This window comes from Vulpes lagopus, chromosome 2 (assembly GCF_018345385.1).
Source record: "Vulpes lagopus strain Blue_001 chromosome 2, ASM1834538v1, whole genome shotgun sequence".
Lineage (NCBI taxonomy): Eukaryota > Metazoa > Chordata > Mammalia > Carnivora > Canidae > Vulpes > Vulpes lagopus.
In genome coordinates this window covers 157798001-157821100 of record NC_054825.1, presented here as the reverse complement: position 1 = coordinate 157821100, position 23100 = coordinate 157798001, and the positions used below count along the sequence as shown (strand labels likewise).

General features: G+C 39.4%; 2 protein-coding genes across 2 annotated transcripts in view; both read left to right on the top strand.

Annotated features, from left to right (window-relative positions):
• LOC121484192 (putative protein ZNF720) overlaps window positions 1-2570 on the top strand; it is a 99179-nt gene extending 96609 nt beyond the window's left edge. The window contains exons 4-5 of the mRNA XM_041743058.1: window positions 1467-1593; window positions 2470-2570. Coding sequence (XP_041598992.1) covers window positions 1467-1593; window positions 2470-2570 — 228 coding nt within the window. The remainder of the gene's footprint in view (window positions 1-1466; window positions 1594-2469) is intronic.
• Window positions 1-23100, top strand: part of LOC121484158 (zinc finger protein 345-like) — a 104815-nt gene that overhangs the window by 18915 nt on the left and 62800 nt on the right. The window contains exon 2 of the mRNA XM_041742993.1: window positions 2470-2562. The gene's annotated coding sequence lies outside the window, so the exon portion shown is untranslated. The remainder of the gene's footprint in view (window positions 1-2469; window positions 2563-23100) is intronic.

The window sequence follows — 23100 nt, the reverse complement described above, 5'->3', positions numbered from 1 at the left end:
TTGGTGGCCGTAAGAACATACCAGTAATATAGGTCCTTTGGTGTGCCTTAAGCACGGATATAAATTTGTTTCCTTAGAGCTTATGTTACCTTCTTTGACTTGGTTTGGTGCTGACAGATTTCTCCCTTATAATGTTTCTACTTTCCCCTTTAATATTCATAAGGATCTTAGTTGGATTTACTTCCTGAGTGATATGCAGAAATCATCCTAAGTAAAGTGGAGACTGTTTTCTTCTGATACTGTCTTGCTAGTAGTTTCCTTAAGGAGTAGAAAGGAAAAGAAATGTAGAGAAACTGAAATTCAACTTGCAGTCTCTTGATAAGAACAAGCTGTTAGAAATTCACACTTCCTTAATGTTAATCCTTTGCTAGAGGCAAAAAGCTAGCACCTTGACAATAGCCAGACCTTTAGGATCCTGAAAGTCATCTTTAATGTCTGAAAATCCCTATAGAAACTTCCTTTATTTCTGCTCCCCCCAATTTAAATGTATATAATCAATGGCTTCTCTCAAGGACAATATAGGTCTTTCTACCCAGGGGTCCTGTCATAAAAAGTTTTTGCAACAAAAATGTCTCAAGAATTCTTGCTTGACCCTTAGCTCCTCCCATCAGTTTCCACTGGACAATGAATGCTCTCTCTTGTAGTAGAATGATTTCTAGGACTGGAGGTTCTAAGGCAGACCTTCATCTTATAGATTTTTATTTTCTTGCACACTTAGGTCACAGAGTTACCCTTCTATTTACTTTGTATTTTCAGGGAAAAAAAAAAAAAACAAAGACAAAGAACAAGAATCGCTTAACTAATATGTTTGAGTTTATTAAAATCCTGGAATAGAGTCCTAGATAGAAACTATACCAGGTGGGGTTGTGACACAAAGGAAACTTGATTTGCAGCCAATAAGGAGATCATAGGGGCTAACTTCCGAAGCAGAGACTCAAAGCCAGGGGGAATAGTTTCCTTTGATTTAGGGTTAGGATGGAAATTCAGCAATATCATCTTCCGTAGAGCTTGGCACAAGGTTGCACAGGTACTTGCAAACACACTTGTATATATTCTTTGTATGTTATGTAAATGAGGTTTGTGCTTCTCCTTTGGTGGAGATTTTCATAGTATAATGAGGTAAAAGTGCCATGGGTTACTCTTTGATCCTTCTACATAGGTATTAGTCAAAGGTTAAGCTCAAACTGGGCTGGCTCAAGCTCATTCTTTGGGCCATCATTACCTTTAGATGGATAGTTTCCATTCCTTGACAGGAGTCTAGACCTTGGGGTCTTTGCTCTGGAGTAAAAGCTAAGGTGAAAGGAAGAGATTAGGTAAAATGTGGGACAAAGATCAGAGTATATAAGCAGGTGATCAGGGAATGTCAGGTTTTGGGGTTTAGCTGGTGACATTAACTCCATCTTTCCTCTCCGGGACCATTTTGAACTCTGCCTGTGGCCACTTGATAACTGTGGTATTTATTGCAGGGACTGCTGACATTCAGGGATGTGGCCATAGAATTCTCTCAGGAGGAGTGGGGATGCCTGAACCACACTCAGCGAGAACTGTACAGGGATGTGATGTTAGAGAACTACGGACACCTCCTCTTTTTGGGTGAGGATGACTCTTTCCAGGTTTCCCAGACCACACTCTGAATTTTTTCCCTTCCTTTAAAGACTGACTCTTAGAAGATTCCTCTTTGGGATCCCTGGGTGGTGCAGCAGTTTAGCACCTGCCTTTGGCTCAGGGCTCGATCCTGGAGACCTGGGATCGAATCCCACATCGGGCTCCCGGTGCGTGGAGCCTGCTTCTCCCTCTGCCTATGTCTCTGCCCCCCCCCTCTGTGTGTGTGTGTGTGTGTGTGACTATCGTAAATAAATAAAAATTAAAAAAAAAAAAGAAGATTCCTCTTTGCAGGACTAGAATTCAGATCCATGCAGTAGGGGAATAGGTAGGGGTTTGTAGATGTAGAGAAAAATTCATAATCTGGCAAAGCTTTACCTTCCCTTTTCTTAAGGGAACATCATTGGTTTTGTAGATGAGTGTAAGTTGTAAACAGTGAGTGGGGGCAGCCTGGGTGGCTCAGTGGTTTAGCGCTGCCTTTTGCCCAGGGCGTGATCCTGGAGACCCGGGATTGAGTCCCACATCTGACTCTCTGCATGGAGCCTGCTTCTCCCTCTGCCTGTGTCTGTGCCTCTCTCTCTCTGTATGTCTCTCATGAAGTAAAAAACAAAACAAAACAAAGCAGTGAGTGGCAAGAAATGGTATTGTCCACATCATAAACTGCAATTTTAACTCCTTATTTTTGTATTGGTAGTACTTGAAAGTGGAGGTCATGATATAAAAATTTGAAACTCCTCTTGCGTGTTCCTATTGGGCTGTTGGTCAAATGTATTTGGCAAGTCATTTTCTCAAATTCTACAATGTCCTCTAGTGAATCAAAAATTAAAATCTCTAGCAATATTCCTATTGGTGTTTTCTAATAAACAGATCTTGTGTGGAAGCCAGACTTCATCATTTTCTTGGTGGAAGAGAAGCAGCTCTGGGATGTGAAGAGAAAGGAGACAGTACCCTTCCATCCAGGTAGGTGAGAGTGATTGATGTGTATGATAGAGATGAGATCCAAAGTGAAGCAGGAAGAGTGACTTTAACTTCTTGTTTGAGTAGCTCTCCTTGAATGGCGATTAGTTTGAGGAGCATAGTTGAATTTTTCCCTTTCAAAGAGGGACACCTGCTACGCAGTGTTATCAAGCTCTGTCTATTCTTTGAGGGCTCTCCTCTAGCTCCAGTGATGTTCCATCACTTCCACTGTGGAGCCAGGAGACTATCTCCGGAGTGGGAGGGTCTCCATAATCTGAGAGCTTCTGCCTGGCTTTGAGGGCTCTGCGAAAATCTCCATGTTTCTCAGGATCTCAATGCTAATCCCTTTGTGAGTTCTGTTTTGTTTCACGTGACAAATGTGTCAGGGTACTTGTAGGTGTATTGGGGTTTGGTACTGGTGCAGAAATCCAGAGCACTGGAGACAGATATCACATGTTTTCTGGTTTATGCTTTCCAATGTTATTGTGGCTTTCATCTTCATCGTATAAAATTGAGAATCAGTAATTTCTTTTTTTTTTTTTTTTAAGATTTTATTTATTCATGAGAGACACACAGCTCTAGAGAGGCAGAGACATAGACAGAAGGAGAGGCAGGCTCCTCTTGGGGAACCTAATGTGGGACTCGATCCCAGGACTCCAGGATCATGCCCTGAGACGAAAGCAGACGCTCAGCTCCTGAGCCACCTAGGCATCCCGAGAATCAGTACTTTCATTAGATAATGAAAGACCTCCCTAAAATGAGAAAATCTAATCCTCTATTTCACTTTAAACTTAATTTTTTTGTATTAAATAATATTAGAAATTTGTCTGTGTTCCATTCTTCAGTGTTGAAAGAATGTAAATGTATGTTTCCCAATATTCCTTATATAATGCCATAGGTGATATATGACATTCATCTTTGATTTTCTTATATCAAAAGTTGTGATGTGGGGCAACGCTGGTGACCCAGTGGTTTAGCGCTGCCTTCAGCCCAGGGCATGATCCTCGAGACCCGGAATCAAGACCCACATCGGGCTCCCTGCATGGAGCCCGCTTCTCCCTTTGCCTGTGTCTCTGTCTCTCTCTCTTTCTGTGTCTCTCATGAATAAATAAATAAATAAAGTCTTAAAAAAAAGTTGTGATGTGATGTGGGCATTTGTTTATAAAAAGTAAGATGGATAATTAGTAATATTCCCATATTAAAAAAAGTTTTGTTTATAAATTTATTTTTATATCCAGAAAAATTAGCCATTGGCTTTTCTTCTACTTTGCTCAGAATGTAACTGAATTTAATTCCAAATAGTTATTTTTTACAAAGAATTGCCAGCATATTTTACAATATGATGGTATTTCTTTGTTTTGAAATGAAGGATTTATTTATTTATTTATCCATCCATCTATTTATTTATTTATTTTTGGTGCTTGGTTCTTATTTTTCTCCTTTTTAAAGTTATATTTATTTAAGAGACTGAGAGGGAGAGTTCATGAGTTGTAGCATGATGAGGGGTAGGGTCAGAGGGAGAAGTAGACGGAAAGGGACAAATTCCCAAGTAGATTACCTATTGAGCATGGAGCCCCTCATGGGGCTCCATCCCACAACCCTGAGATCACGACCTGAGCCAAAGTCGACTGAGCCATATCGGTGCTTGGTTCTAAAGAATGGATTATAGCCTTGCATTCTGTGTAACAGCAGGGATATATTAATAACGTAATTCATTTTTAAATGTCTTTTAAGTGCCTATTCATAAAAATTTTCTATTAGAACTTTTCATGGCATAGTTTAATATGTATTCTTTATAATTTTACTGTCAATGAATACATGCCAATAATTTTAAATGCTTGGTTTTCATGGGTACACAATCATAGTTTATATAAAATGTTTCTTTTTAAAAATTCATCCATTGTTTTGTGAAGACTTTATCTTTTTCTTTTTTTAAGATTTTATTTATTTATTCATGAGAGACACAGAGAAAGAGGCAGAGACACAGGCAGAGGGAGAAGCAGGCTCCATGCAGGGAGCCCAAAGTGGCACTGGATCCCAGGATTCCAGGATCACGCCCTGAGCCAAAGGAAGATGCTCTACCACTGAGCCATCCAGGCATCCCTGAAAACTTTATCTATTAGAACAAGGAAAAGCAATAAGCAGAATCCCCATACTAGGCTCCATCCCAGTACCCCAAGATGATGAAGTGAGCTAAAGTTAGACTTTAACCACCTGAGCCACTCAAGCACCCCAAAATTCATCTATTTTCATGTGGAGTTCTTTGAGTTAAATTATGTCTTATTCTGGTTCTAAAATTCCATAATAATGTGCTTCGTTTTGTGTGGGACCTTCCACAGTATTATTTAGTAGCGGTATCATTGTTACCTGTGTGTTTTATTAGAGGATGACAATATTCAACTCAATAGATTTCAAGACAGCATGAATTTAACTCAAATATGAATCAGCTCTGTAGTTTCTCCATTGGTTGAACAAATGCTCACCTTTGGTCTGAGGAGCCAGCACAGTACATCCAGAGGGTGCTGTCATTCCCTCTGTCTACATGTCATGCATGACAGAAACAAACTCCTGAGGCATCAGCCAAGAAGCCAGATCACTGAACATACAGGTCACTCATTTGTTTCTTTCCTGAGGTGAGATAAGTTTTTTCTCACAGTGTGTCCATTGAATGTCAGGGACGGTGAGCTACTGTTTTGGGCAAGTGTCACAGATTTTCTTTGTCTCTTTGATGTGGCTTTTCTTCATCTGTACCTGTCAGGGTAGGGGTGGGGTGTTATGTTCTAACTGGCTTCTGGAGCACTGAAAATGGTAATTTAGTCCATTTTTGTCTCCATGGAGGAGAGGAAGATCTTGGTAGTTCCTGTTTCTCCATTCATCTGATGTGCTATGATGGATATTAAGTTTGCACATTAGCATTTTAACATGTATGCATATGAGTCTAGTGAGTGTGATAACTTATTTTGTATCTTTTAGTTGTGTCTTTCCATTACACCCAAGGCCTATTGGCAAAGACCAGCAAAGAAGATTCATTTTGTAGAGTGATATGGGAAGCTGTGCCCCCGAGTATTTATGCTTAATGAATAACTGGGAAGGTGATGGAGGGGTAGTGGAGGACAGGAAGGATGTTATGATGGATATAACCCTAGTGGGACAGTTAGTCATAATGAAATCGTTCCTGCCAGAAAATGAGGCATAGAACACATTCTGGGAAACACCCCAGCTTATGTCAGTTATATTTACAGAACAATGTCTTTGAGCCCCAGGACAATAATCCATTTTTTCAACATAACATATTCTCTGGAAGGACATATAAAAATTCTGTTTAGTCACCTAGTCCATGTTGAAAGTTCCTTTTTTTTTTTTTTCTTCTTCTAAGATTTTACTTATTCATGAGAGACACAGAAGCAAAGACCTAGGCAGAGAGAGGAGAAGCAGGATCCATTCAGGAGCCTGAAGCGGGACTCGATGCTGGAACTCCAGGTTCATGTCTTGAACCGAAGGCAGATGCTCAACTGCTGAGCCACCTTAGGCGTCCCACATGCTGAAAGTTTCATTCAGAGGATTTAAATATAAGATTAGTTTAATCATTCACTGATACATTTCTGACTGTTAGACATTTAAAAATGAAGATAAAAATTCTATTTGTGATTGATTTGAGAAATCCTTTTCAGAAGGTTCATTATTCTTCCACCAACATATAAACCTTCCCTGTTGCAAACTCTCTAATATTGAGAAACATCATTGCCTTTATCCAAACATCACTGTGTGATAGTTACCACATAATACTTAATTTGGAACAAGTTTTTATGTGTTGTGCACTTAGGAATGCCTTAGGTTAACACTGTATCAACCATAATTACTGAGGTGTTTATAAAGGAGACAAAACTTACCAATGCGATGAATCTGGGAAAAACATCAATCAAGGGTCAAATCCTAATAAACATCAGAGAATTCAGTTTCCAGAGAACTAGCATCATAGTAATAAATGTGGCAAAGTTTTTATGATAGCTCAAATCTTATTGTACATCATTGTATCTTTACTGAAGTGAAGACTAAAAAAGGTAGTGTGGCAAACCTTTTAACTAGTCTTCATGACTCACTCAAAAGCAGACAATTCATAATGGTAAGAAATATTACTAATGTAAACAATGGCAAATACCTCAACTGTCTCTCAAAACTTACCAATATAAGGTAATACATAGTGCAGACAATGCTGACAAATGTTTAAAAAAGTGTGGCAAAGTCTTCAAGCAGAACTACAAACTTTCTGAGCATCGGAGAATGCATAATATATGAAACTCTACAAATATAAGGAATGTGGTAAAGCATTTAATTCATCATCAAAAGTATTTAACATGAAAAAAAAAGTATTCAACATGAGATAATACATTCTGGGGAGATAGCTTACAAATGTCAAGAATAGTGGTAAAGTCTTTACTAGAACTGAACCTTTACTCAACATCAGAGAAAGCATACTAGATAGAAAACTTAAGAATGTAATGACTGATGAATGACCTTTTTTTCTAATATACAGTTCGGGTAAAAAAGAGTCTTTATAAAGGACAAAAATATTAAAGATGTAAACACCTTGCTAAGTATGTGCAATAGAAAGGCAAGCCGAGGGGATCCCTGGGTGGCGCAGCAGTTTGGCGCCTGCCTTTGGCCCAGGGCGCGATCCTGGAGACCCGGGATCGAATCCCACATCAGGCTCCCGGTGCATGGAGCCTGCTTCTCCCTCCGCCTGTGTCTCTGCCTCTCTCTCTCTGTGACTATCATAAATAAATAAAAAATTAAAAAAAAAATTCTTAAAAAAAAAAAAAAGAAAAAAAAGAAAAAAAAGAAAGGCAAGCCGAAATAAATCAGAGTATTCCCAGCAGAAAGCACTAAGTCAATACTATGTTTCAGACATGATTCTAAATCAGAGGATTTATTATAAAGAAAAATAAAATTTAAATGACCAAGATCAATTACATTTTAGCCTTGGGTAGTGCAGGCATGAGGGGTCCCAACCCCCTTTAGAATTGAAAATCTGTATAATTTGAGTCCCCCAAACTTAAAACCATTTGTACTTTACCATGGAAATACCATATTGTTGAAACTTTACCTGGAACATTAACAGTTAATCATTTCTTCTTCTTTTTTTAAAGATTTATTATTATTATTATTATTATTAAAATACCTTATTTATTTGTTTGTTTGTTTATTTATTTATTTATGAGAGACACAGAGGCAGAGACACAGGCGGAGGGAGAAGCAGGCTCCATGCAGGGAGCCTGACTAGGAACTCGATCCCAGGACCCCGGGATCACAACCTTTTTTCCCAATGGCCCTAAATCTCAAATTATTTGAAATTAATTTTCCCCACATTTATTTTTATAACTTTTCTTCCTTTTTGTAACTGCTGGGATGTGATGGTGTTTTAAATTTTAACAAGGATGGTATAGAAGTATTAATGAGAGTGTAGGTAGACAAATATGTGATACTGTTGATTTGTATTCCAATTTGTATAACCAGACTACCTGAAGGGTCTTTGAACTGACTCTAGCTCCACCTAATAGTAAATATGCCAGATAACATCCCCCAAAGTCAGACAAATATAAGTTCCTGATATGACTTTCCCAGTGGCCTTTGTGGCAGAGTGTCCACTCCCGGTGTATTTACCATGAGCACCCTTTAAAGAAGAGTCCCACAGTTTACCTTACTCCACTCACTTGGGTTCGAATTGTGCATTCTAGACTTGGCCCAGCAACTCCAAACCCACCAGCTATGGTCCTTAAGAAAGACATCTGCCCCAGTCCCTTCCATTTGCTTTGCCTGCACTCAGTCTTGACCAGTTCGTGTTGTCCCTCAAGGTATATTATGTACACCTTCCAGGTTCACCATCTAATGCACAGAGGTTCTACTTTACTGCTAGTTGAACAAAGTCACTAGTAATAGAATATAAGGTATACCTACAGAAGTCTCAATCACTAGATTAAAACTTTTTCCCTATATTTTCCTTTGTTTATGTTATTTTTGTGAGCATATAGAACACAGAAGTTTATGGTTTTGATGTGCACAGAATGCAATATGTTATATTAAGCTAAAGATACATTTTGGAGTAAACTAGGGATAAGTAAGAGTGAGTGTGTGTGTGTGTGTGTGTGTGTGTACACACCTATATCTTCAGAAGGAAGGGGAATATTGGATCCGAAGAGATAATTTCCAAATTTCAAAATTGATGATTGTCTTGCAAAGACAGATATTACAGATTCTTAACAGGAATCATTTTCTCTACATTGTATAGAATTTATTTCCCCTAAATATCGTGTATTTTGGTTTGAGAATCTTCCATGCAAATCTTGTCTTTCTTACCTAACCATAAGTCATATAGGATGTGTACCCTGTTTTCCTTGTTCCAGTGTTCAGGAACCGTTGCTCAGACAACTTGCTCACAGATTTTTATGAATGGTTCATATGAAATTCAGAAATTAATTTGAATACAGGCATAATTCTACAATGAGCACATTAAATTCCATGTAGTTTAATTTATCCATTTCCCTTAAAAAAACCCTAAGTGGGAGGCTGGTGGCTCAACCATTGAGCATCTGCCTTTGGCTCAGTACCTGACCCCAGATCCGGGGATCAAGTCTTGCATTGGGCTCCCTGTGTGGAGCCTGCTTCTCCTTCTCCCTGTGTCTTTGCCTCTCTCTGTGTCTCTCATGAATAAATAAATAAAATATTTTTTAAAAAAAGAACCCTAAGCAAGATTTCTTTAGTTATTATTCTTTTCTCTTCAAGAAAGTGGCATGATCCAAGTTGTATACTTTTCTGTAGCAAGTTAATTAGGAAACTTGGAGACTTCCTAAGTCATTGGTTGCTTTAACATATATTTGAAGGGAACAAACATGATACAGTGCTAGGTGCTTAGATGTTCTAAAGTTAGGAAGAAAACATCTTCTATTATGAAGGATGATATAGCCCATGGTAGGAAATAGAAGGTGTCTAGGCTGAATCATTGGCATAAATTCTTCATGTGCGGAATGGACACTAAGACTTCGATCGTGACTCTGAATCTAGAAAGATCAATTTTACTTGTTTTCTTTTCCAATCTTCTCCAGTTTTTCGGTGTTCTCATCTCTATTCCAGTGATGTAGACATCACAGCTGTCTGTCCTTCCTTCCTGTTATTGGAGACCCCAGTTTCACTGCTCTCTGCCTCCAGCATAAGCCATTCAGGCTCTTATAGGTTCTTAGGATTGGTTTGAAATTTTTAAATTCAATGGTAAATGGTTGGTGACAGAATAATTTGAAGCCATATCTGTTATGTATGTATGTATGTATTTATTTATTTATTTAAGATTTTATTTATTTATTCATAACAGACACACAAAGAGAGAGAGAGGCAGAGACACAGGCAGAGGGAGAAGCAGGCTTCATGCAGGGAGCCTGATGTGGGACTCGATCCCGGGACTCCGTGATCAGGCCCTGGGCTGAAGGCAGCACTAAACCGCTGAGCCAGCCAGGCTGCCCCCATATCTGATATTTAAATACTATGTTGTCACCACTACCCTGGAAGAGGAGGAAAATACCATCAATGGGCCACAGGCTTAATTTAGGAACTTGTCACTGAGAGTTGTAAAGACAGAAGAACATGATGATACAGTTTGAGAGGAAGATAAGTCCTGTAACAAATAGGGAGAACTCTTGAAATGTGAGGAAAGATCTGGTAGGGAGCTCACTTTGGTCATTGTAAGGTGTTATGAACCTACTTGTGGTGTGCAAATGTGACAGAGATGGGGACTAGGAAATATAGTGGTTTTCTGAGTCGAGGGAAGTCAGATCCTTTCCTTGTGATTTAATAAGTTCCCTGGTTGACCTGAGGACCAGTTGCTGTTGGATGACAGAAACTATACTTTCCCAGGCCCAGCTGTGTGATGGTGGATGGAGAGGGGATATTGGATGATTCAAATATTGTGGGCATAGTTTGAAGATGTTACATGACAGAGTAGGTGTTGAAGATGAAGAAGGCTGCCCACTACTAGTCAGAACCAACAAGGCATGCATTTTGCGGTTACACAAAGCACTAGTATCCCAGGTATGTAACCCCAACATGGGTATGATCTAGTAGAAATGGTTGACCTCCCAAGGTTTCTGACCTGCAGCTGCAAGGACCTCCCTTACTTCCACTCCACTCCATGATGAGTTAGTCCTGTGCTCTGGACTGCATATAAGGCACTGATCAGTTGGGAAGCAGGTCTCCAGTCACTGGCAGTGAGTGTTTTCTGCTTTAAACAGCCTACCCAGTTTTTAGGCTAAATGTCCCTGTGTTGTTTCACAGCCCGTGCCATCCTTACACCTATCCTGATCTGAGTGGAGAGAAGATTTTTATCACTTGTAGAAATTGATGAAATAAAATTGTGTAGCATGTTATACTCACATTTAACATTTGTTCAATTCAGGGGCAATAATTTATTTTTCAGTAGCTATATCATGGTTGTCAGCTTTGTCATGAAAAGATTTCTGTGTATACATAGAAAAGAAGATGTTTATTTTGTGTTATGAAAACAGTGAGTAGGTAGATTCTCAGATTTGATAAAGTGGCTCAGATATTCTAGAGTATATTCTCATTTTTCCATTTCTTCTTTCTGATATATCTACCTGTAGGCATTGTGCCTTATACTTGCTCTCTCATGTCCCCAAATACCTGCCCCACCATCAGGCTTCAAACCATGATCCAGACAGCAAAGGGGCAGTGTAAATCAGATAAGACTTAAGAAATTTTAAGATATTTTTAAAAATTTATTTGAAAGAGAGTGAGCGCAAGCAAGGGGAACAGCAGAGGGAGAGGGAGAAGCAGGTTCCCTGCTGAGCAGGAACCCAATGCAGGATTCAATCTCAGGACCATGGAATCTTGACTTGATCCAGGAAGACAGAAACTAACTGACTGAGCCACCCAGGCACGCTGGGACTTAAGAAATTTGATTTGAAGCCTTTCTGTTTTTGTTCGGAGAAGATCATCCTCTGTAAGGTACTACTCTCACTGAGTCATTGACCAACACTCTGTCATAGGTGCCTGTCTACGTACAAATATATAAGTGTAGCACAGATGAACATCTAAGATGTTTGCAAATGTGTCTTATTCTCTGAACTTTTCCCAGCATCCAACAGAAAGGGAATCATACTTTGCCTTGAAACCATCTGTTAGAAAAATCCCCTCAAATTTAGAGTATTCTTAACCTTAATGTACAGGGATTTTTTTTTAAAGATTTTATTTATTTATTCATGATAGAGACAGGCAGAGACATAGGCAGAGGGAGAAGCAGGCTCCATGCAGGAAGTCTGATGCGGGACTCAATCACAGGACTCCAGGATCACGCCCCGGGCTGAAGGCAGGTACTAAGCTGCTGAGCCACCCACATGTCCCATTGCACAGGGATTTTTATGCTGCATGTAAACAGAGTGCTAAAGAAGAATTGCTAAAGCCTGTAATTACTTATGGTCTCATGGTAAAAGTCGTCTAGGACTGCATTATAGTGAGAATGCTATATTTAATCCCATTTAATATATAACATGTATTAATATCTTAAATGCATTTCATAATTTACTTGATAAAATATTTATATAAATTTCAATTCACTATAATTTGGATTTCATTTATGAGTATGAATAGCAGTGTATTTGGGGTGATCCCAGGAAGTTCAAGGAGGGTATTGATAGAAAAGAGAAATGAAAGAGGAGGAAGCCAAGACAGACTCTGTTAGAGTTGGATTCATTTTCGAATAAAGAAAATGTGTGTTGTGTATGTTGTGTATGTATATGTCACAATACTAACATGACCACAAGCATAAAGGTTTTTAAGAGTGACTTACCTGTGGATAACTCAGGGATTACCTGTGACTTATTTCCTGCAGAGGCTGTCAAATGTAGTCTGGATCAGATTCACTAGGAGGAAAAATCAGTAAATCTTCGATTGTTGTGCCTATCCCCACATTACCATGTCTGTAGTTCTGGGGTGCAGTCCCCTACATTTCCTTTCCTATTTCTTCTCAGGTGCCTGTTTAGGGAACACATATTGAGACCCAGTGTCTTGGGACACATATATAGTTGTGTTGCTCAGGAAGGGCATTAGCCTATGAAAAATGTAGTCAGATCCACAGGTATGTGATCCTGGTTCTCCCAGATGTGAAAGTGGACTTGTGTGTGTGTGCTGTGCCTTTCCTATGTTTTCACATTGGATACTTGACCTCTGTGTTTAGTTCTTGGTAGACAACTGAAAGACACTGGAGCTACATGTGTGTGGTTTCGGCTGGAATTTTCAGTTTGAAGTCTCATGGAGGCCATTGTATATGAAGACTTCACAGTGAACCGTTCGTTGAGTGACAAAGAGGAAAGATAATCTAAGCACAAGTCACCTTCTGGAAGGGCATTTGACCTGGGAACCTCAGGGTGATGTGTAGGATATCCAGGTTCAAACCCTGACTCTACCAATATTGAGATAATCACTAAACCTTCCTTTTTTTTTTTTAAATAAAGTTTTATTCATTCATTCATTCATTCATTCATTCATTCATACATAAGAGAGAGAGTCAGAGACACAGGCAGAGGGAGAAGCAGGCTTCCTGCACGGAGCCTGATGCGGGACTCGATCCCAGGTCTCCAGGATCATGCCCTGAGCCAGACAGTCGCTCAAGCGCTGAGCCACCCAGGCATCCCTACATGGGATGTTTTTGTTTCTTTTTATCCAGTTCTTTCCTCCTATTTTTGTTACTGCTTTAGGAAAATTACTGTGGAACATATTCAAGCAAAGTTTAGTGTTACCAGAAACATTTCGTTTATTTATGTTTAATATTCCAGTGGAGATAATGGGGTTTTGATTTACCAAGTTTTTTATGTTTATCCTTACACTCTATTTTTTAATTATTTGTATGCTATGTTTTCCTATGTGTATTTTAAGAAAATAATTATACATTTTATTCTTTTTCTGTGAACTCTGTATATACTCAGTACCATATTGCTTTAACTAGAAATTAAAGCATGCTTTAAAAAAATGCATTTTAAATCTAGGCACAGTGTGAAATTACACCCTACTGTTAATTTCAACTTGTCGGTATATGTACATTGTGATACTTATCTATTTACTTACCTCTGTTGTTTTGATGAGGGTTTTTTTTTTTTTAAGTAAAGTAATATGTGGAAATCATAAGTAAACAGCTCAATGGAATTTTACAAACTGATCACATCTCTCTATAAGCCACTGAGATCAAGAAACAGAATATTGTTTGTCTTCTAAAGTTCCCCTTGAGGGGCAGCCTGGGTGGCTCAATGGTTTAGCATCTGCCTTTGGCCCAGGGCCTGATTCTGGAAACCCGGGATCGAGTCCCACATCGGGCTCCCTGCGTGGAGCCTGCTTCTCCCTCTGCCTGTGTCTCTACCTCTCTCTCTGTGTCTCCCATGAATGGATAGGTGAAATCTTTTTAAAAAAAATAAAATAAAATTCTCCTTGAGCTCCTCAGTAACTTCCCACAAAGCTCGCACTTCTTTAACACATAAGGCAAGAGTTTGTTGTCCTCCTTTTGTACTTAATGTAAAAGTAATCAGGCAACCGGAACTCTTTGGTATTTGGCTTTTTTTTCCACTTATCGTTTGTGAACTTAACTGTATTTTCTGCATATTGTTCATCTTTCATTAGAATGGATCGATACGATTCCATTTTGTGAATATCAATTAATTGCATCATTCTGTTAATGGACAGGTGGATGGTTCTCAGTGTAGGACTGTCATGAATACTTCTGGCATGTAAGAGCTGTATCTTTGAATGGAACATACACACGTATCTACTGGCTATATATGTGGGAGCAAATTGTTGGTAAATATGTTGAGATATGTTCAGCTCTTAGAGATACTATCAAACACTTTGCCAAAATATTTGTACCAATTTTCTTATTTATTTATTTGTTTGTTTGTTTATTTATTTATTTATTTACTTATTCATTCATTCATTCATTCACGAGAGACAGAGAGAGAGAGAGAGGCAGGCAGAGACACAGGCAGAGGGAGAAGCAGGCTCCATGCAGGGAGCCCGATGTGGGACTCGATCCTGGGACTCGATCCTCGGACTCCAGGTGACACCCTGGGCTGAAGGTGGCGCTAAACCGCTGAGCCACCCAGGCTGCCCCTTTGTACCAATTTTCACACGCACCACCAGTGTATGGGATTTCTGGCTTATCCACATACTTTCTAAAACTTTCTAGTTTATGTCATTTTCACAGTCAGCCTCTGGTTGCTATGTGATGTTACCAACTGTTAGTTTTACTTGCTTTTTGTTGTTTTTCTTGCTTTCTGTTAGTATGACTTTGGGTTAACCTTTGGATAATATCCTTTTCCAAATGTCTAGTTAGTTTTTCCTTTTTAGTGTTGTGATATCTTTTTTTTTTTAAGGTTTATTTATTTTTAGAACAACAGAGAACTAGAGAGAGATCCAAAGCAAGGAAGGACAGAGGGAGAGAAAATCAGAAGAAAACTCTGCATTGAGTGTGGAGCCCAGCGTGGAGCTCAGTCTCTTGAGCCTAAGATTATGAGTGGAGCCAAAACCAAGAGTCCCATACTTAAGGGACTGAGCCACCCAAGACTCCAGTAGTTGATATCTTTTTCTTCAGGCTTTGTGGTTTTATATATATGCTGAGAATGAGTCTTTTGTCTCCTTTCTTACTCTACCTATATTTCTATCTTTTGAGATTGTGATTCAGAACAGTTCTTACTTTTTTTTTTAAGATTTATTTATTTATTTCTGAGAGAGAGCGAGCGAGCGAGGGAAGGGGCTGAGAGAATGGAGAAAACCACAAGCCGACTCCCCACCAAACCTCAAGCTGGATATGCGTCTCTATCTCAGGACCTTGAGACCATGACCTGAGCTGAAATCAGGAGTTGGACACTTAACTCACTGAGCCACCCAGGTGCCCTGAGATTTCTTAATTTTAATGTAATCCAATGTGTCGTTTCACTCTTCATGGTTAGTAATTTTTTTCATTTTTAGAAATCTCTTATACCAAGGCCACAGAGATAGAATGCTTTGTGTATTTCTAAAAACATCATTATCTTTACAATTTCAATTGGAAAAATGGGACACCTGGGTGGCTCAGCGGTTAGGCGCCTGCCTTCGGCTCAAGTCATGATCCTGGGATCCCGGATCGAGTGCCGCATCAGGCTCCCTGTGAGGAGCCTGCCTCTTCCTCTGCCTATATCTCTGCCTCTCTCTCTCAGTCTGTGTCTCTCATGAGTAAATAAATATGTCTTTTAGGGAAAAAAAAAGACAATTTCAATCAGAAATTATTGTGTTGCATGCTTTGTGTACCAATTGAAGTTTTATGTTTTTTCTTTTCATATGTTTGTACAAGTCTTCACATGCATGAACATCACTACAATCTTGGAGCAGACTTCTCTAATTTCTCTTCATCTTTTCCTGCTTCTAGTGGTGTTTACGAATCTCACAGGACCACATACTCAATGTCAGGGTTTTTTTTGTTTGTTTGTTTTTTTAAAGATTTTATTTATTTATTCATGAGAGACAGAACGAGATGCAGAGACACAGGCAGAGGGAGAAGCCGGCTCCATGTAAGGAGCCTGATGTGGGACTCGATCCCTAAACTCCAGGATCATGCCCCGAGCCGAAGGCAGACGCTCAACTGCTGAGCCACTCAGGTGTCCCTCAATGTTAGTTTTGATGTCAAAAACCTTCTACGGGGGGGGGGATCCCTGGGTGGCTCAGCAGTTTAGCACCTGCCTTTGGCCTGGGGCATGATCCTGGATCCCAGGATTGAGACCCATGTCGGGCTCCCTGCATAGAGCCTGCTTCTCCCTCTGCCTATGTCTCTGCCTTTTCTCTCTCTCTGTCTCTCATGAATAAATAAATAAAATCTTTAAAAAAAAATTCTTCTATGGGCCTCTTTGCTCAGAAGAATCATTACTCCTATATTCCTATAGGAATATTCCTATAGCATAATGGCCTCCAGGGACTTGACAATAGCAATAATCTCTGTGTTGAGGCTATAACTGCAATCTTGGAGACTTGATAAGTGTTTTACCATTATCTCTCTTTATTTCACTGGAGGTAGGCTAAGTTCTATGGCTTTTATTGCCAAGCATAGGAATATAGTGAACTCGTTGGCCATTGTCTCTAAAGGAGTCCCACCTCCAATGACAGATTTTGGGTGAAAGAATTTCTGCCATGAATGTGGATGTACAATTCTTTGGTATATTTACAGAGTGGCTAGGTGTGGGTCCATTGTGGTACAGTGTGTGTCATGGGTGTGTTCCGGGCCATTAAGAGTAGCTGTTCAGGGGCAGCCCAGGTGGCTTAGCGGTTTAGCGCCGCCTGCAGCCCAGGGTGTGATCCTGGAGACCAGGGATCGAATCCCAGGTCAGGCTCCCTGTGTGGAGCCTGCTTCTCCCTCTGCCCGCCCCCACCCCCCATGAATAAATAAAAATCTTAAAAAAAAAAAAAAGATTGAAAAAAAAAAGAGTAGCTGTTCGGATGCTGTTTAGAAGGAGCTTGAAGTAGAAGCTTCCAGGTACATTGAGTTTTTTATTTTCTTCTGCATGTCACTGCCAAATGGGCAGTGAAAGAGCATAAAGGAAATGAATTTTGGATACTGACGTGAATATCAGAAGAAAATCATTCATTTGGTGTATATAGCATTGTTACTATTCTTTGAAATTGTGTGGTGAGCTCCTGATCCTGACCTTGATTTTCATCAGGTACAGGGACTCAGAGTAGGTCAACTACATTCATAGGATTAACATTTCCTCCAGATTTTCACCTATGTTCAGGGCAATCCAAAGTATTTTTGTCCTTGTCACCACCTCTTTTTCACTTTACATCATCTCACCCATCTTTTAGGTCTATGCTCTGATGTTTCGTAATGATGGTCAATGAATACCTCTGCCCGAATCATGTGCCCCAATTTCTTTCTTTCTTTTTTTTTTTTTTTTAAAGATTGATTTATTTATTCATGAGAGACCCAGAGAGAGAAGGGCAGAGACACACTGTGGGGAGCCCAATGCAGGACTCGATCCTGGACCCGAGAATCATGCCCTGAGCCCAAAGCAGATGCTCACCGCTGAGCCACCTAGGCGTCCCCATGTGCCCTAATTTCTATTTTCCAATTCTTAACCCTTTTATTGTAATAATCCATGATTCCAGTGTATCCGGGATGTACTTTACTTATGTAAGAAGTACAAAATCCTCTCATCCTGTACAAATCTCTCTTACCTGTAAGATATATGCTCTTACACAGTTTAGTGTTTCTTTACTTGTGTCTCTTAGAAAGCTCACTACAGAAATTTAAGGTGGACCCACATGGGTATTGGGATTTCTTTATGTTGTTGGATGCAAGATACACAGTGATATTGCAGAAGTAAATGATACAGCTCACCTGATTCTTCTGCATCATGTCTTGCTATTCATAGCCTTGGTAAATATTCCCTGATGCAAACTTATAGATTTTATTCCAGGTCCTGTGTCAGAATATTTAATAAGGTGGGGTACATATGGGAAAATTAGGCAAGAGCTGTATGCCAAGGTCAAACTGACTGGTGGATATTGTTGGGAAAAAATTTTCTCTGGGTTTAAGTTTCTCCATGTATTATGGATAGAGGCATTGAAAATTTTTATTCTGTCATTCCATTGATGTCTGTGTATAAAAAGGATTTGGAATATAGTGATAGTATCTTACTTTTGGGTAGAGGACAGACTTGTTTATTGTATAGGAAAACAAATGTCTCCTTGCATGGTAAATTTTGGGCAGACATGCCAGATGTTCCTTTAACATATTAGCGTTTCCTATGTTCAGAGCCTCACAGATGTGATACTAACCCACTAGATGTGCAGCATCTACCTATATCAGTTGGGGGTGGGGAGCTGGCAAGTGAAATTAGTGTGAATAAGACATATATGGTGTTCACTGTGTAATGAGCCATAGATGCTTGGACTTTGATCTAGGGGCCTCTTGTCATCTGCCAGCAGTGGAAAATTGTTAAGAGCCCAATCTGTTATGTTATAGAATATGTGTAATCATGGAATTTTTATACTTCGCAAGGTTTTTGTTGGACTTTATTCAAAAGGAAACAGTCACAGGTTTGTTTCTGGTTTTGTTCATTTGTGTTATTGTTTAGGTTGCACAATAAGTGAAATCATATGGTATTTGTCATTCTTTGACTTATTTCACATAGCATAATATCTTCTATGTCTATCCACATGATCACAAATGGCAAGAAACAACCAAAAGAGCAGAAACAGATCCATAAATACAGTGAATGTCCTGCTGGTGACCAGAATGAGACCAAGTGAAAAGATGGGCAAAATGGGTAAAGGGGAATGGAAAGTACTGAGTTCTAGTTATAAAATTAAATAAGTTATAGGGAGAAAAGACACAGCACAGGGAATACACTAAATGCTATTTTTTTAAAAGATTTTTTTAATTTATTAATGAGAGCCACAGAGAGATAGAGGCAAAGATGCAGAGGGAGAAGCAGGCCCCATGCAGGGAGCCCAACGTGGGACTCGATTCCGGGTCTCCAGGATCACGCCCTGGGCTGAAGGCGGCGCTAAACTGCTGAGCCACCCGGGCTGCCCTAAGTGCTATTACAATACTGTTGTATGGTGACAGATGGTAGCTCACATATTAGCACAGTAGAACCTATAGAGTTGTCGAATCAATGTGTTGTACACCTCAACTAATGTAATATTGTATGTCAAGTATACTTTAATAGAAAACAAAATAGACACAGATGTGCATATATATATATATATGTTCATACACATATATTCAACTGCTTTCTTCAGAAGTTGTGTGTAAAGAAAGCTAATCTACTCTCCAAATGAAGCTAATCCTAGGTATTCATTGTAGGATATAGACTTAGGAAAGCAAATTTATAAATAACACAATGGAGAAAATGTGACTGTTGAGAAAGGAAAGGACCTGGCAGAGAGGAGAATGTGTCAGGAAGTATAGAGAAATGAATAGGAGGACATGGGAGAGCCTAGAGTCCTCATAGCCCAAGACATAAATGGAAGAACAGTAATTTTTTTTCTTTTTGAAGAACGGTAATTTTTGTGAGAGCTTCTTAAATTGTTTTTCCCACAATGTGCTTTCTCTCTTTTCTCACCATTAAGATGTACGTAATAAAGGCCACGTGTCCCATGAAGATTTTTCTGTATAAGTGGATTCTTTTGGGGATACTGGAAAGTGCAACTGATTGTCCCATCTATGTTGATTTTTAGGCAAAGTCAGTATCCAGGAGGAGGCTTGCATGGAAAACAGAAGAAATCCCGTAGCATGAAGTAGTGGAATTAATAAAAGTATAGGAAAAGCTTGGCATTTAAAAAAAATTTATTTATGTATTCATGAGAGACACAGAGAAAGAGGGAGAGACACAGCCAGAGGGAGAAGCAGGCTCTATGCAGGGAGCTTGATGTGGGACTTGATCCTCGGTCTCCGGGATCATGCCTTGGGTGAAAAAGCAGGCACTAAGCCACTGAGCCACCCAGGCTGCCCCAAGCTTGGCATTTTTTTTAAAAAAGATTTTATGTATTTATTCATAAGAGACACACAGAGAGAGAGGCAGAGACACAGGCAGAGGGAGAAGCAAGCTTCATGCAGGGAAGGGAGCTTGACATGGGACTCGATCCCGGGTCTCCAGGACCACACTCCGGGCTGCAGGTGGCGCTAAACCGCTGCAGCACCGGGGCTGCCCCCAAGCTTGGCATTTTTAAAGACTATTATAGACTCTCTAGGGTCTAAGCTAAAAACTCCTGCATTTCACCTGGAGTAGGTTGCACCTACGTTACTTGTCAAAGAGGGAGCTATTCCAAGAATATATTTGGCATGATGACTGGAAGAAGGATAAATAAAATGAGTTGTAGCTGATCAAGTTCACTAGGCAGGGGTGTCACGTTAGCTTCAATGAAAAGCGAAGGGAGGAAATGACGCCAGGCTCAGCTTTTTGTCTTCTTCCCTATGTTGAGGAACCCTTTAAAACTGTTTGTCTTCTGTGATGCAGGCCTGGAATTCTGCCTGGAATCTACGTGCTCATGATTTGACTGCCCAGAAGTTTTAGTATGCTTCAGATTATAGAAGTATTTTTTGGTTTTGTTCTTTTTTTTTTTTTTTTTTAATATAGTTGGTGTTCTTTGAATTGAAGCTGGATTGCATGCAGACTTGTTTCAGTCTCTTGGTTCCCATGTGAGATGTGCCTCTTCCTTCTATTTTTTCACCAGCTAGAAAGGAATCAATTTTTATGATTCTTTGGTTAAACCTTAAAGATAAATGTGGTAAGGAACCATAGATTAAACTCTGGCATTAGATGAACTTTGCCTAGTCCTTTTTCACTTGACTAGGTCAATAAGTTTATTTTTGTTCGTTTTAAAGATTTTATTTATTTATTTGAGAGAAAGAGAGCATGAGCAGGAGGAGTTGCAGAGGTATAAGCAGACTTCCTGCTGATCCCAAACCTCTACTCTGGGTTCTGTGTGGGGCTCCAAATGGGGACTCAATCTCAGGACCCTAAGTTTAGGCCTGATCCAAAGTCAGTCACTTAACCAAGTTAACCAGCCAGGCGCCTCTAGATCATTAAAGTTTATACACAGAGGTACGTACCTTGCTATGGGTACTCGCAGGTTAGAATAGAAGAATGTCATCATTGAACAAAAACAATTTGAGAGGACATTGGTCAGCATGAGGACTAGGACTTGTATCAAAACTACTTGTTGTGCTGGAGGACATTATTAAGTGAGGGCAGGGCACCTCCAGAAGATGAGGCGCCCTCCACAATTCTCATACATCAGCTAAGCTCCCATGTCAAGGGTTTCTGGACCAAGCCTTTGTGATTCAGCTCATTAGAATGCAAAGAGGAGCCTGTGAAAAAGCCTGTGTTCACATCGGAAAGCCTAAACATACTTACAAATTACAGAGTGTGGGTCCTACATGGGACTTAATAGTTGAATAATAAGGGTGTTTTCATGTTTACATTTAGATTATGACTTAGTTGTTGTTTTGGGCATTTATTTCACAGTACTTATTATATGATCTTTGAAGAATGTTAGGCACCTGACACCAGGGTGACCAACTAACAGGTTTATGCACTTCATTTTCTCTGTTCTCTTTGTCAGATCCCTCCACTAAGGTTAATAATTTTTCTCATTTATCAGTAAGTGTCCAGGGAGAATTTACTGAAAGATGTGCATAAATCATCTCAATCTGGAAATTCTCTTCTCTGTTTCATTTTGTTTGTAGTCTCCTTTTTAAAAAAAAAAATGTATGTATTTATTCATGAGAGACATCGAGAGAGGCAGAAGAAAAGGCAGGCTCCCTGCAGGAGCCCTATGTGGGATCGGGACTTGATCCGGGAATTCCGGGTTCACACCCAAGGCAGATGCTCAACCCCTGTAAGCCACCCAGGCCCTGTAATCCCCTTTGAAAAATAAATGATCTCTCCTGTGTTTACTGGAGATAGTGGTATTTGAAGTGGAGATTGTAAATCAGTCAGCCTAGGTCCTGCAAGTTTCCATTTTGTTCTGTACTCATGTCACAGACCTACTTTACCTTAGCTCTTCTGTGTTGCTCTAGAGAAAGAAAACAGCGTTTATCATATATGTTCCACTGTCTTAAAGTTGTGAAATAAAACTCAGCACAAAGGTAAATGAAACAAAAACTTTCGATGCAATAGGAAACTCACAAACAATAGGTAGGTACTTCAGTTATAGCAATGTGTGTGTTTGTCTCTTGGTGTGTTTGCAAGTCAAAAAACCTTCATCCACAAATAGATTGGTAAGTTCTATGCCACTGAAGACAGTTCTTAGTTTCCTGACGATAAATAATACTTCACCTATCACTTTTATTTTTTTATTCACTTTGTAATTTTTGTGTTTTATGTTCACTTAAATCTTTTTAGTTCATATGTTTTCTGGTTTAATTGTGCTTGCATTCCCATTGTCACTTTCAAACCTACTATGAACCTTCTTTTAGAGTTGCCTCTGTATACTGATATGTGTTTTCCTCTTAGACAAATTCAATGTCAAACAATCTGGGGTAAAACTCAGACTCTACTATTACTGAAGTTTTGCCAAGATAGTTTTTGAAGGACAAAAAACAATTCTCTTCTCATAGGTTATCGTGGATTCATGGGTGGATTTATGAAAAATTGTTAAAATGTTATGTGGTGGAAAGTAATATGTTCAAGAATTGTTGTTTCTGTTCTTTGTATTAGAAATTGTAGGGACGCCTGGGGGGTGGCTCAGCCGTTTAGTGCCTGCCTTTTGGCCGGTGTGTGATCCTGGAGTCCCAGGATGGAGTCTCATGTCGGGCTCCCTGCATAGAGACTGCTTCTCTTTCTCTCTCGAATAAATAAATAAAATATTTATTTTATTTTATTTTATTTAATAAATAAAATCTTTAAAAATTGTAATTTCCACAATATTATTTTTTCTTAAGATTTTATTTATTTATTTATTCATGAGAGACACAGAGAGAAGCAGAGACACAGACAGAAGGAGAAGCAGGCTCCT